We start from the raw sequence: 15,924 nt of genomic DNA, 5'->3' as shown, positions 1-15,924 counted from the left end.
GTTACTATTCTATGCAGACATTTTGTGCTGTTATTGTTTTCCCCACATGTATAAAGGCCCACTGCAGAAACGAAATGAAAGCACTGGGATCTCTCTTGTCGCTAGATCAGGAATCTCCACTAAGAGGTTGTAGAAGTTACTTGCATCATGCACGCAGGATTCGCATATGGTTCCAAGGAGGATGCATAAATTGTCATCTGTCTTCTAAGTAACTTACAGTCTACCCTCCGCTGGTCTAACTGGTGATCATTTCTTTGTGTTCTCTTCTCTTTATCACCTCAGATTTCACATAGAAAATTGACTAGATGGAAACTTGTACTTTGGGCACATGGAGAGAAAGGCCAGAAAGTTATTATGGGATCATTAGTAAGCAATAGTGTACCATTTAGTCATCCCAGGTTTAGGTCAGCTGCAAGCAAACCACAGAAACCATTTCCATCAGAACACAGCATTCCTAGCAGTGGGTATCACTTGTGTCCACTCGAATGGCTAAAATCACACACGCAGCTGTTTTTTCTAGGCCAAAACGAGGGCCCCAGGTAGAAAACACCGTGATCTTCCTTCAATTCCAAGCTATAGGACCGAATGTGCCCTGTTAAATGGTTTACTTGACTTTGATTTTATTTTCCTTCTTCAGGTGTTAGGTTAAAATTAAAAAAAAAAAATCAATTCAGTATTCAAATTCAAAACTCATACTCTTTAAAACACTGGCAGAATCAGGTGTGGCCCTGATTATGGAGATTGGATATCTGCTTATTTGTAGTGTGGAGATGAAAACATCTGCTGAGACTTCATCATTCAAATTATACAACCATGGATGCTGTCCAAAGTCTGGAGGGCTTTTTCCATCCCGAATTTCATGGGAGATCAACAGACAAAGACCGACATTCTCAGGCTCTTGTTTCAAACACTCAATACCCTTTAAGTTCTAAGCATTTTACTGTAAGAAGAAAATGCTCATCTCATAATTTTTCAGACAGCTGACTTCAGACACTGAAAACATGGTATCAGTAACCCTTTGTCACAAGAGCAGTCTACAGAGAGAAAGAAGAGGGAAGAAAGCATCTTGAAATACCTTTCGTCATTGGGCAGCTCTCCGTTGTCCTTCAACCACATGATGGTGGGGATTAAGGTATCATCGTGTTTCACTTTGCATTCAAAGGACACTTTGCTCCCCCTCTGCACGACTGCATATTCAGGTTGTTTAATGATCCTGGTTGGATCTAAAATTCAAAGTTATTGTTATCCATTGTGGCCAAGCTGGAGAATTTGCTCTACATCATATAATACTTGAAAAACGCTCATCAACTATGTCTTACCTTTGATTTCCAAGTGAACTTCATTCTTTGCCATCCCTAATTTATTTCTTGCAACACATGTATATGTCCCTGTACTATCCTTTTGGGCCACAGGAATTTCTAATGTTCCGTTATCATGTAAAACATAAATGTCTTCATGAAGAGCGCTTCCTTTAGTTCCTTTAAACCTTCATTACAAAAGTTAGAGTGAGAATAAAACACAACAGAGTGTGGTCTGCAGCAAGTGTCAAGGTCAAAGGCATTCGGAATGACTGCAGAGATTGGACTTCTGCTTATTTGTACAGTGGGGATGAAAACATATGTTGATATTTCACGTTTTAAGTTATAAGACCAAAAACGTTGTCCAAAACCTGAAAGGTATTCCACAAGCACACTTCTTCTGACATGTCAGGGGAAAGTGAAAAGAAAGCACATAAAACAGGAGAACGCAAGAGTAAGTGGAGTTTGCAGAATTAGAACAACAAAGTATAATGGGTTGTAATTTTTATGAGATACATAATTGAATAAAGACATTGCCTATTTTCATCTTAAACAGATGATAAAATAGGCAAAATTGAGATGATCTTTTTATTATATTTTTCTCCCATTGGTAAGATTAAATTTTAAAGACATTTTGATTTCAAGGCTGGGAATTAAACTCTAAAAGTATGACTAGCAATGAAAAGAAAGCATGTATGTGATGTGGGAGAAGCAAAGACAGACGAAAAGGGCCAGAGTCAGTCTGACTTGTTAATCTCACCGCCTTCACTAGGCAGTCTATGTGTCCCTGTTTCTCTTCTCTGGAGTTCAGGTTGCATCTGGAGAGACTTCTCTTTAATCCTAACCCTGCTGGCCCTCTCATGTCAGTAGCTGCTGATCAATACAGATCTGCTCTAACTCTTCTTCAAACATTCTCAGCAGCTGCCCATCTCCCCTGTCCTGTCTAGCTCTTCTAAAGCAAGTAAACCAGCTGCAGCTGAAGGACTCCTCCCAGGACTGGTGTGTGAACTTGGATGGTCAGAGAAGAGGGAGGAGGACACAGGAGCTCTGCTGGGCTAATGAAGCATCAAGCCAAAAGTCCTCTCTGTGCCCACGCAACCTCTCCTCCAGTTCTATGCCATTTTTAGATTTGTTATTTTATGGAAATGAGCATTTTGCCCAGTTATATGAATGTGCACCACATGCATGCCTGGTGCCCAGGGAGGTCAGAAATGGGTATAGAATCCCCTGGGACTAGAGTTACAGAGAGATGAGAGCCACCCGGTGTGTACTGGGAACCAAACCTCGGTCCTCTGTGAGAGCAACAAGTATTTTTAACTCTCCATCCCCAACCCCACGCTATTTTATTATCAAGAACAGGTTTCGTAACCAGTCCTTCAGACACGATTCACAAAGTTCTAGGCAATGTCCATGGCATTGTGAAATACAGTAGTCTTACATATTAAAAATCATTTCTATATAGTTTTGTAGTAAATAGAGCATTCTGGTAATATACTTATTACATAGGTGAAAACATTTATTATACCCACAGAGTGGGTAGTTAATAAATATTTAAGAAAGAGTAAATGAATTTAGTAACTAGTAATGTGATGGATTGTGTATTATATTTTTTCCTGTTTGCTTTTTGACTAAAACTAGACATAGTTAGAATTAAATATGAAAAAAGAAATAGAGCTACTACTTACCACTCAATGGTAGGCAGAGGAGACCCAAAGAAGGCACAGTCTAACAAAGCAGGTCTGTTTGCGATGACCTGGTACAGTATGTTTGCAGATGTGAGAATTCGAGGTGGTTCAGCTAAAACATTTTAGAAAGGTATAATAAATACTAGATGCATCTTAGGCTTACAGTATACTTATCATACTTTGTTTTAAGGTCCTTAAAGTTTGTGAAAAAGTACAACCACCATGATTTTTCCCATATGCCCTGTATCTGTGGCATCAGTAGTCACTCAAGATAGAAGAAACACCTCCTCCTTCATGCTCATTATGTTATTCAGGTGTTAGTCAATTACTGATTAACTAATCTGTGTTCCTTATGCTGTTTCATTATGGATTCACTTCTTTGTATCTGTTATAACACTAGGTATCTTGTAGTGAAAGAATGCATTTATATAATCATTTTATCCATGGCAGTGTCTGGCAGGAAATTATGTCATTGCTGAATGACTGATCCATCGTCACTCTAGTGGGTGGGAATGTTGGGGACACATGAAGAGGGCAGAGAAAAGCAGAGGGGACTAAAAAGCCTTTTACAGCTAAGGAAGCAACAGAATGCAGAGAAAAAACAGACTAGGGGAAGATGCTTGCTCATATATGCCTGATGTAAAAGAGATACACAAAATGTATAAGGAACTCAAATAACTCAATAGTCCCAGAAAACAAACTGTTTTCTAAACTGGACAAAGGATCCAAATACACATTTCTCAAAAGAAGACACAAAAATGGCCAAAAGAGATATTTAAAAAAATGATTGCTATCACTAATTATCAAGAGGAACACAAACTTCAACCACAGGAATGTATCACTTAATACCTGCTGGAATGCCTGTCTTCAAAAAGACATACAAATGGGTGTTTTTTCAGCCTTAAAAAAAGAAGAGAGCTGAAGGTTGAGAGGTGACTCGGCAGTTAAGGGCACTGCTGTTCTTTCAGAGGACCCAAGTTCAGTTCACAGCAGCAATGTCAAGGGGCTCACATCTGTTGTAACTCTAGATCCAGGGGATCAGATGCCCTTTCTGACATCTTCAGACTCCCACACACATATGGCAGGCATCCACATAGATACACAGACATAAACATAAATAAAAATTCTTTAAAAAAAAAAAAAAAGAAAAAGAAAAGGAGCCGGGCGGTGGTAGCGTATGCCTTTAATCCCAGCACTCGGGAGGCAGAGGCAGGCGGATCTTTGTGAGTTCGAGGCCAGCCTGGTCTACAGAGTGAGATCCAGGAAATGCGCAAAGCTACACAGAGAAACCCTGTCTCAAAAAAAAAAAAAAAAGAAAGAAAAGAAAAAGAAAAGAATCTCATATTTGTGATACTGATGAATCTGAAAGACATTGTATGAAACAAAACAAGCCAGACTCAAAGTAACACACACTGTATTGGTCTTCCTGAAATATGAAACCTGAGGATGTTGAATTAATAGAAGTAAAACATGAAAAGAAACCCAGGAGTCGAAGTTACTTCCTCAACATACACCAATACCTCAACTGCTGAGCTTCTGGGAGACTTATGGCCTTTGCTTCATACATAAGAAAAATGCCAACTATTAGTTGGATTCCTTTTGTTAGCTTTGTTTGGAAAGGGAACACACTATCTGAAAGAATTCAAGTATAATTTCTACTACCACAAGAACAATTCCTACATAAAATTTAAAAATGTAATTTTTGGTAATTTTACCCAATATGAGAGATATAGTGTTCACATAAGCCAACCATTTCAGAATATGCTTGAGTACATCATAGTTCCTTAAGGTTCTTTGAGCATATTTTTACACATGAAACAATGCATATCTGTGACTTGAATAAGAGCTAAGCCGTATGATTAACCATTTAGTTTTTTATTTTGGAATTGTGATATTTTTGAACTTGTCAGTTTCTGTGGTGCTAAATGAGACCGGCTCCATAGGCTCACATGTTTGAATGCTTGGTCTGCAGTTGGTAGAACTGTTTGGGAAGGATGAGGAGGTGTGTCCTTGTTGGAGGGGGGTGTGTCACTGGGGGTAGTCTTTGAGGTTTCAAAAGCCCACACCATTCAAGTTATCTCTCAGCACGTAAGCTACCAGCTACTGTTCTTGCACCATGCCTGCCTACCTGCTGCCACGATCCCCACCATGATGGTCATGGACTTTACTACCCTCTGGAACAGTGAGCCTCAAATTAAATAAATGCTCTCTCTTATAAGTTGCCTGGATCACAGTGCTTTGTCACTGCAATAGAACAGTGACTGACAACTATCTAAGAATGGAAGAGTGGGCACACTCATTGCTCATGGAAACAAACACTACTTTCATTTTGAATGGTTTAACAGTCTACCCACTAGTGAACAGCTTGTTCCTGCAGCAAAGAATCTGCCATATGAAAACTGTATAAAGGAACTGCAAGCACAAACCAAAGTGGCCCTTAAGGCAAGATTGTGACTTATCTACCCTTGTATATTCTTTGTAGCTTGAAACACTATGCATTGCAGGTAGCAAAGACATAATACATTTCTGATGAATGAGTAGAAAACAACAGCAATCATTAATGTAACTTTCCACATCTTTAATAAAGGGAGAACTTACCGAGCACATTCACGAATGCATTTGCTAGTAAATACCCATATTCGTTAGAGGCATTGCACTGATAAACTGCACTTGATCTTTCTTGAACATTGGAAAAGATAATGGTATCTCCATCTATTTTTCTGCTGGGGTCATCGGGAGCAACTGTTTGGATGCAAAAATAGAAAGTGTAAGTTTCTTGCTGCTTAAAAGATATATATTCAGTGTAGGAATCTTGAGATCTATTACACGAATGGGAAGGAAATACAGGGAAAAGAATCCAAGCAGGGTTTAGTGGTCAAGCACATGCATGCAAATATGCACAGTGTTCATTCAGCCTTGATGGATTGATCTTTAACAGTGAAGACTGCTTGGAGAGATGCAGAAAATCAAGCCCAAGCTGGGCAAAAATAGCAAATTCAGGAGAAAACATTATCCTGTTCATAAAGAATCCAGTTATTTACAAGGGATCAAGTTAATCATCCAAAGGAGGGAGTAACAGCTTATCAACAAATGCAGAAATGTGCTGGCTTGTTCAAACCTGTCCCCTTTGAGGACCTATTCTTGAAACAAATAGCTGAATAAAGGCATGCATAGAGAACATGCTAGTCGGGAACATGGGGATATCCATTTTCCTGTTGTACACACATCTGTGGCTGAAGGAGAAATCAGTTGTATAAAATTTCTCCTAAAGACCTTTTCCAGCTAAATCCCTCAAGTACTTAAAACATGTTAAGACCAGGATTGATCCATGCTGAAATTGGATGAAGCTGGCTGGGTAATACAGTATGTGAGAGGATTTAGTCCAAAGCAAGGCAGACAATGTGCAAGTGCTGTGCTGTGGCATGGAAATTTCATATTCTGAATGCTAAACCCTAGACCATGTTCCCCACATTATTTGAAGAATACTTTGTTTTAGCATGCTGATCAAAAGCAAAGTCAGTAACAGCACCCTTTCCCCTGAAACTGCTCATGGCAACCAGAAGGGGGCTTTGCATCCATTCTAAACACATTTCTTTTTCTACGGTAACCAGAAAAGGTTGTGTATCACTGTGTTGAGACTTCATTATCACTCTGAAATAAAAGTGTCTGGCTCACTCTGGATTATTAACTCACTTTAATGAAAATAAATCCAGCTATAGTTACCCTCCTCTGTTGTACATGCCCAAGCACTGTGTTCATTCATTCTGTAATGTTTTTTTTACTGCTACTATTTACCACAAATCTGGGATTTTGAAACAAGACAAAATCCACTACCTCTTGGTTCCCCAGGTCAGATGCCTGGTGAGGATCCCACTGAGCTAAAGTCAGGGTCTCAGGAACCCCTTGATCCTTCTTTGGGTTGTAGGGGAATCCACATCTTTGCTCCTTCTACTTTCTGGAGGATTCCTAATTTCTTAGCCCGTATGTTCTTTTTTTTTTTTTCAGCACCACCAAAGCCATCAGTGTCAATTTTTTCTGTTCATCCTTCTGTAATCACGTTCCTGCCTGGCCACAGCCAGGAGAGGCATAACAGCTTTGAGGGTTTATGTAACAAAACTGGGCCCCAAGCAGATTAATCAGAATCTCCAAAACAGAAAGCTCCTAACTACATGTGCAAAGTCCCTTTGCTCTGTAAGGTGACATGTTCACAGGTTCCAAGGATTGGGATACAGACATCTTTGTGAGCTCGTATTATTATTATTGTACATTCCGACTACTGTACCTCTAGCCTAACTGTCTTTTAGATGTTCCAGATGAGAATAATCTAACAATGTATCATAAGTTGAACTAGAGGACAAGTACTTACCTTCCAAGGATTTTTAAAACTTCAACTAGCTCTCAGAGAATAATTAATGCCCTTATTTCTAAAGAAGCATAATAGATAGTCTTAGAAAATTAGTATCCAAAAGTCTGGCACAATCAATGGCTAAGGTGTAGAATCATCATAGGTAAATTTTTGTTCTGCTAGTGACAGGGTATGCCAAGATTCTTTGAATTGACTACTTAACTCACATCTTCAATTTCTGATTAAAATTTTTCAAAAGGAAAACATTCTTCCAAACAGAATACAAATAGGAGTCATAATTCCTTCAACAAGGTATAGAATGTATCAATAAATAACAGCAGAGGACATATCTTACATTGTCCCAGAAAGTGACCTACAGGTACAGCAGACAGTCATAGATCTGAGAGTGTGGTACACCTCAGGGAAGCCCTTGTTCCTTATCCTGGTTACCAAACCTTCTATCATCAGGGCTTTCTGATGGACACACTCAAAGGGATGTCCATTTATTGCTTTAACAAGGCATGGTGGGACACAGAATAGCACCCCTGGCCACTCTTGCTCTATGGATTATTCTAAGCAGATGGACCTAGTACTTGAACATTCAGTGTTAGGGCTGTCTGGGGGGCTTTTGGTACCCACCCTGACTGCACCTCCAAGGGTGTGCCCAGCAATGAAGAACAGTAATGAGTATGACACACTAGCAGAGCATGGTACCTGAACTCTTAGCATGGGTAACAGACCATAGAATGAGACCTCCTCACATCCCTGAACATCTGAAACCTTAAAGTCATACCACCATGTTCTGGTTGATAGGATAGAGTTCAATTTTTATGGGATGAAAATCATCTGGAGGATTGTTGCACATGAATGTGAATGTATACAATACCATTCTACTGTGCATTCCCAGGTTAAGTTAGCAGTAGTGAACCCAGGGCCTTTAATATACTAGGCAAATGCTCAACACTAAGCTATATTCTTAACCCTAAGATAGTAATTTTATGCTGTGTGTGTATTATACCACCATAATAACAATAAAACTGATACTACCATGAATACCAAACTCAACTGGCAAAGCTATAAGGACAGTTTCCCCAAGTGGAGATGCATCAACCACAAACAAAGCACCCTGCAGCCCCATGCTTCACTTTTCTTCAGTATCAGAGGCATCTGACTACATCTACCTCATTTGTTCTCAATGGAGCAGTTTTCAGATACTTATTTCTGGCATAATATTTAGGAATAAAACAAACTTGGACTTGAGGTATAGGTGATGAGTAAGCAACTCTCTTTCTCCATGAGGGTCTGCATTATGTTTTCCTTGTGCAGTCATTCAAGAGAAGCAAGCAAATCTAGGAACTGCAGTGACATATGGTGGCTCAGTGGGTAGCTGGGCACAAAATCGAGTCACTGCTACAGAGCCGTTGGGAACCTTGGGATGCTGTGCACTGGCTACCAGATGGGAATAACTCGCCAACTTGCAAACTCAAATCATCTAAAGGAATAATAATTAATTTCTAGGAACAAGAGACTTCATTGGCTGCAAATAAACACCAAAGAAAGAAACATAAGAGTGTACAACCACATCCCACCTCTATAACTTTAAGCCCCAAGGGTAAGGTCTAACAGTGGGGTGACAGCCTTCAGAAAACTTTTAAAAAATATGATTCTCTTGAAAGGAATGGCAAAGACTGTAAATGTTTCCAATATCTGGAATATAAAAATAATAATTATAGTAATAATAAATATAATGTCTTATAAGTACTGAGTACTGTCAATCTCTAAAATGTTTTTATATCAATTGTATAATTTTACTTTTAGAATAATTGCATAATTTCTTTTTAGAATTTCATGAAATACTAAATACATTTTAGATATGAAAATTGTAGATGGGAGTACTTAATAGTTTGTTAAATTTATAATAAATTCAAACTAATTTAATAGTTTGAAATTAATGTTCCAGATTTCTGATTTTAGTCAATTTTAGAAATATTTCCTGGAGTATAAACAATTGGATATGACATAAAGCCCAGCTTTGGCAAAGAGCTGAATTTCCCTTCTCCTGCTATTCTATCCTAAAAAGTCCTGCCAACAGAGCCCTTTATCTTCAAGAGAAGGGGGAAGGAAGAAGCTTTGACAGGATCTTGAAAATATTCTGGGTTAAGTCTCCATTCCCAGGCTGTTTTCATGTGTTACTCAAGCACAATGTGTAATTGTGTCAGAAGAGATCCACTCTTTCTTACCAAGTTGGTTCTTATCCCTCCTCAGATCTGAGCTGAGTGGGCCTTTTAACAAAGGGAGAGATTTTATGTGTTCCATGGGAAAAGCAAGTAATCGTCCCTCTCACTGCCTCCCAGGACAGAAGCAGGGATTGTGGTGCTCAGGTTCTTGGCCTTGGGGACCACTAACAAGGAAGGCACAGGCCCTGATGGGAAAGGTAAAGAGAAAAAGGAGAAATGGAGGGACACTGGCTCTCTAGGAGAGCAGGGAAATACTCTTGCTGCTGGTTATAAAGAGTTTCTCTTTCTGATTCCAAGTTCAACTTCGCACTCTCTCAAGCACTTCAGATCATATATGAGGTCTCTTGTGGGTCTCTTATAGCTACATAATTTCTGACCACTATAGACTGTTTAAAAATATTTTGGGTGTTTCAGGCACAAATTCTGCGTCTAATAATCTTGTTTGTGACAAGGAATTTTAAGTACCTGGGTGATCTAAATGAGGCATAGCTTTATAAGCCAGTGAGAGGTGCACCCAGGTGCTTTGGAGCTAATCCTACAAATTATATAAAACAGTAGGTTCCAGGTCTGAAGGCAAGCTCACAATCAACACCACATTTTGCCAGCAGAACCCAGTCTTACCTCCACCTCACCCTGATAGTCCTAATTTTGTAGTTTGAAGCCTAGGAAGTAGTCAGAGTCCTTGGATGATTGCCACCAAACAGGAGAGGCAGGCTATGTGTCTGGTCACACGGGTCTCTGACTGTGTCTCTGCTGGTTGGCATAAGAAGCAGACCTGAGGCACGTGACAGGGATGCTGCCTGATTCCCTGAAGGATGCCACTGCAGAAGCACAGCTGTTCCCCAACCTTCACCCCAGCAGCTGGTCCATCTACAGTTTCAGCAGTCTCTTGGGTGAAAGGTGGCGACAACTGGGCAGCATGGGCCTCAGGCCAACCTCTGGAGCCTCTGTTGGGCTCTGTTGAAGGTGAGATCCTCAGGGTTCATTCAGGGCCACTACACTGTATGGTTTTCTCAATGGTTTCTACCTTTGTATCTTTCTGTTATCTTCCATGGCCTGGATGCAAAACTCAACAAACTACAGATGAGAGGTGAGCACCAGGCCTGTTTCCAGAACAGTTCAGAAGTCTCAAAGGCAGCTGCTAAGTGGAAAGGAGATGGCACATACTGCTTCAAGCCTCGACTGACTTTTCGCTTTGTTTTGGTGCTTTGTTTTCTCACCTAACACTTTATTTTGGATTAAAGGAATCCAGTACACATCGGGGTATACATAGCTCTTTGCACTTAGCTGTCTATGATTTATTTTCCATTCAAAGAAGACACTCAACAGAGGCTGTCCAGAGACCACGTCCTGAGGGCCAGGGATGGACACGGTGAAAGAACCATGCAGGGTCCCCTCCAGCTCATCAAACAGATCTTGCACTTCCAGCTCGACCACTCTCAAAGAAGCATCACGTCTTTCTGACAGAGACAACAGTTGCTTGTAGCTCCCCAGAGCAAGGGTGGGCAAGAACACTTGCTATGCTGCCCTGCTGTACATAGTTCCCCTCCCTGAATGCCCACCAGGGAGGCTGTTCTGAGCTGCACACACCTGAGATGGGGCACCCTGGATCTGGAAGAGCTGTGCTGTTCCTACCAGATCTATGTGGACTCTTTGCTTCTTTTCCAAGGGAACATACTTAGGGGATGGAAAAAAAATGAACTGACTTAGAATCTGATTTGACAGATTTTATCCTAACTCTTTCTATTTGGGACCTAATTGGATGAGTTGGGGTTAATTGTAGAAGAGTCTAACTTGTTCCCCTGAGATAACTGCCCTCTCCAAACACCCTCTCCTCTAGTTTTAACTGTAAAGAGGAGTGCATGTGATGACATTTTCAAAACTCATAATACAACTACTAATAGAATTTGAGGTTCCCCCAGGTGCTACTATGCTGGTGTTGAAAAGGTTGGTAACCCCCACAAGTTCATATGTTGAACCCCAAGACTCAAGATGGTCCTAGGCCAAAGGCTCAGGCCTTTGGCAGGTGACTAGGTCATAAGGGCTATTCTCTCACAAATAGGGTCAGTGCCCCTTGACAAAAGACTTGAGGGGGACTGTCCCTGCTGTCCCCATACACTCACAGAGGAAGGACCAGCATTAGAAGCCACTAGGTGCCTTCAACTTGAATTTTCCTGCCCCTAGTACAGGGAGTAATAATTTTCTGTTGTTTATAAATTATCAAGCCCAAGGTACTTTGTTATGGCAGCAAAGCAGAGTAAGAGAGCCAATTTGGAAGGATGATAAACTGATCAGGAGGAAAGATCAACCTCATCACTTAATTTCTCAATTTTCCCTGCTTAGGGCTGTATCCTGACTGCCAAGCCTGGGAGGTTTTCCCTTCGACAGCCCCTGGCTCTCTCAGTTTTCCTGCTGAGCAGCTAGGTGGATGTTCCCTCCTACTTGTCTGTTTTTGCTGAGTCTAAACCACAGGAGCACATTTAACCTTCTATAAATCGCCAAAAACCACTGAGCTGGGAAAAAGCAAACCCTTTGGTGCAGAAATGCTGAGTATTCAATATGACTCTTATTATTCTATATGCATTCCTAAGAAGACCATAATCGTACTGTAAAACATCTTTCAGTTTCTTTCACTCTCTCAGTTGTCACCATAACCCCCTGGGAGTGACAGTATCTCCTTGATATAATGGCCATGAGGTAAGATTTGTGGCGTTTCCTGCTCTGATCATAATTAAAATTGGAGCATAAATATCAGTACCAATTACTGGCCTCATTAGACTTAGTTTTCTTCCAAGAACATATTTTCTTTTGCAGTAAACACAAGCTGTTTCTGTCCAAGTATCTGATAACTACTGTGCTTTGTGACATAAGCAAACTCCTAATAAATACTCCAGCAAACACTCATGGCACAGGGTGAAATTACTCAGAATAAACCTGGGGCTGCTGTGCCTGGTGAAGAGGAACATGTTGTCGCTCCTCATAGTAATAGTAAATCTTCTAGCCATCTTCATCTCTGGGATGAACCTTCTGTCTCAGAGAAAGACTCAATTTTAGGAAAGTCAGTTCAAAGGACCTTTTGGTTATGTGGAAGTAGAAGTGATATTTGATTTTCAGCTGGAGACTGTCAGGAGCCAGGTTGTTCTCTAAGGATGATAGTATCTTTATTGAGGAAAGAGCATCTTTGCATCTGATCTTAATGACTGGGAGGTGAGCCTGCAGCTGAGGCTGGGTTTGAAGCAGAAACAGTCTCTCTCTCTCTCTCTCTCTCTCTCTCTCTCTCTCTCTCTCTCTCTCTCTCTCTCTCTCTCCCTCCCTCCCTCCCTCCCCCCACCCTTCTTCTCTCCCTCTCTCCATCTAAGAGGAAGTCTGAATTCCAAGAAGTGTGAAATGTTCAAAGGCCCCCCACTGTAGGAGGACAGGAGGCAGAGGAAAAGGGTAGTTGGCTGCTCTCTGTATGATCATGCCTTAGTTCAGACGCAGTGAGATGGGATTACAATTCTGTTGTTTTGGGTTTTGTTTTGTTTTTGTTTTTTTTGCTTTGCTGTAATTCCCTTCTAATATCCCTAATCCTTTAAAGAAGTTTTATAAAATGAGCCTTTACTATGACTTGGAGGGTTCATGAAAAGCCCTTGGCTACACTTAAATGGGCCACGGTGGGCTGCATAGTGGTAGCTTGGGAAGATGGCTAGTGAAAATGAGCGAGGAGGTGACCTGCAGAACGGGGTTGATAGTAACAAACACAACCAATGTCTTAATGTCTTCCTCAAGGATCCCTGGAGGAAGACCTCACAGTACTCAGGGAAGGAACGTGGGAGAAGACTGAGTATCCTGGATAAGACCAGGACCCTGTCCTTTGGGAGTCCAGTGGGACATTGGCCCCTGAAGATTAGAAAACTTGGGGGACACCTGGGCTTTTCCCAAGACTGAAAACTAAGGCCAGACCGATGCTTCTTACTTCTGTCATCTACTAAGTCCTAGTCTCCCTGTCAACCTGCACCAACTCTGTGATGTTTCCAAAGAAAGCTAATCTGAGCTGTCGGTGGTGTTTACTTTTGACCCTGCCGTTCTCCCCATAGCCTGGGTTAAAAATGAGAAATATTCTTGTTTCCATTAATACACATACAATCATCATAAGTTATTCTTAAAATGTATTTTAATCAACTCTTTAATGTCTAAATAACTATCCAAAGGCAATTTAAAAAACTTTGAAGGTGATTTAGTGCCCCTGTTAACTTTATATTCAGCTTTCATCCTAAATGAATTATTTCATCACTGTGCATTTATTGCTGAGATACAGATGCACTTTGAAAATAATGTCCCATTAAAGATAAAGAAGGACACTTACTTTCTACTGGGACTCCATTTGTTAACCAGCCAATTCTGGGTTTGGGGTTGCCATTAGCTCTGCAGATAAGGGTCCCATTCTCTCCTGGGGATAGCACAAGGTTTTGAGGTGCTGAAATCCAGTATGGAGCCGCTTTATTAAGAGAAGAATAACAAATTTAGAAAGTCTGACTCAAAAAGTATTGTAGAAAAAGATCTTATATGTAGTAAAAGAATACATTGGACTGTTGTAGTATATTATGAAGGTTTTGTAAAAGACCAATTAGTCTCACTTTTTAGAATGAAAAAATAATAATTCTTTAAACTTTATAAAGAGCAAAGAAAAATCACATGAACTTGAACTCTGAACTATGAAAAAAAACAATTTTAAAACTTTTTATTTTTGAAAAGTTGCAAAGATAGAATACAGTGTGTTCTATTCTCCTTTGCTCAGGTTCCTCTAATATCTAGATTTTATATAGCTGGATTTTAGATATATATGAGACAGGAAGTGACCATTGCCCTGTCCTGGATACCACACTATCTCCACTGGTTGAGTCTCTTTAGCCAGGGAGTTTCTTGGTCTCTTCTTTTCTTTCATCATTCTGACACATAGAAGAATGTTAGTGGGATTTGATAGAATATCTTCAGTGAGTCTGTCTGATGGTTTCTCATGAGTAAACTCCAGATTTGGGGCTGTAAGAATATCACAGTGGTGGTGGGTCCTTTCTGATCACACCACTCCAAGGAAGGCATGAGAGCACAATGACTTATCATTAGTGATGTTCAGCTTCATCACTTGGTTAAGGCAGTATCTGGCAGGTACTCTCACTGCAAAGTTACTGCTGTCTGTTGTTCTGTGTTCTGTTCATTGGCAACTGGTCACTAGGACAGCCCATTCTCAAGAGAGAACGTAATCGCCATTTCCTCCATGAAGGAATATTAAAGAATTAGCGGACATATATTAAATTAAACTGTCCTAGGCATTAGGTTTTTCTGGTTTTGTTTTTTTTTGTTTGTTTGTTTGTTGTTTTATGGAGAGAGGAACACTTTGATGTTCTGCTTCTCTTTAAAGTTGTTTTCACACACACACACACACCCCAGTTTTAGAATTCCTCCCTGGATCTTGCTGAAGCAGTTATCACTGTAAGACTATCGTGGTGATTTTCTATTTTTACTGCTCCTTCTGCATTTACTAATTGTAGTTCTGTGAGAGGATTTGAAGGGCTTGAAGATTTTTTAATCTGGCCTGGATGCAATTACAATAGAAATGAGAAAAGATCCATGAACGTGGATATAAATTGAAACTTCTCATTACTGAAGAACACGATCAAAGGTGTATTAAAATGAAGTTTCCGAGTCTCCACAAGGGCAAGGGGGATGCATCTGAGGTGGAGTTATACCTTTAACTGTGACAGAAATGGTATGATGGACAGCTCCTAGTGTGTTCTTTGCTATGCACTGATAATTTCCAGAGTCTGCTTCTGAAACCTGAGTGATCTGCAAGGTTTTCTTAAAGTTCTGGTAAAACGTCCTGTTGACAGGAAGTGTTCCATCTTCTTTGATCCAGTAAATGATTGGAGTAGGTCTGTGGGGATAAATAAGTAATGACATTACAAAGGATGAGTTCACCTGTGACTGTTTTGGAGAGTGAATTCTCATGCACGTTTGTAATCAATGACTTGCTTAAAGAAAACGACAAACATACAGACCTTTCAATTAACACCACATTTTTATAAGCAATGCTCAAAACCTGCAGTTGGAACCATTCCAATTATCAGGTAATTAGAACTATACTAATTTTTGGCATACTGTAAGTCTGACTTCAGTGATGCTGTACTATAGGATGGGTGGCTTCACTAAAGGAACCAATTCTTTTCTTCAAATTCTGGTCAGTGAGAATGCTCTAGAGACTTTTACCATGTCAATCGAAAGAATTATTATTAAATTAATCATATGTATTATAATTCTCCATCAGCTAGAGTTAAAGATATATAGTGAATGAACTCACATGCACATCAGTGTCCCTGGACTTT

The 15,924-nt window shown here is 40.2% G+C and overlaps 1 protein-coding gene across 49 annotated transcripts in view; it reads right to left on the bottom strand.

The window, feature by feature from the left end:
- The window catches only part of Nrcam (neuronal cell adhesion molecule), a 280,815-nt gene that overhangs the window by 41,770 nt on the left and 223,121 nt on the right, over positions 1–15,924 (bottom strand). For all 49 annotated transcript variants that reach the window (XR_003735962.2, XM_028882713.2, XM_028882726.2 and 46 more), the window contains 6 exons: positions 15,292–15,476; positions 13,911–14,042; positions 5,582–5,725; positions 2,984–3,095; positions 1,320–1,486; positions 1,076–1,223 (listed from right to left, as the gene is read on the bottom strand). Coding sequence is in view for 48 of the 49 variants with exons in the window: in XM_028882713.2 (XP_028738546.1) it covers positions 1,076–1,223; positions 1,320–1,486; positions 2,984–3,095; positions 5,582–5,725; positions 13,911–14,042; positions 15,292–15,476 (888 nt within the window). In the remaining variant the exon portion in view is untranslated. The remainder of the gene's footprint in view (positions 1–1,075; positions 1,224–1,319; positions 1,487–2,983; positions 3,096–5,581; positions 5,726–13,910; positions 14,043–15,291; positions 15,477–15,924) is intronic.

The sequence above is a fragment of the Peromyscus leucopus genome, chromosome 14 (assembly GCF_004664715.2).
Source record: "Peromyscus leucopus breed LL Stock chromosome 14, UCI_PerLeu_2.1, whole genome shotgun sequence".
Lineage (NCBI taxonomy): Eukaryota > Metazoa > Chordata > Mammalia > Rodentia > Cricetidae > Peromyscus > Peromyscus leucopus.
The sequence above is the reverse complement of the archived record's forward strand: the minus strand, read 5'-3'. Positions and strand labels throughout refer to the sequence as shown.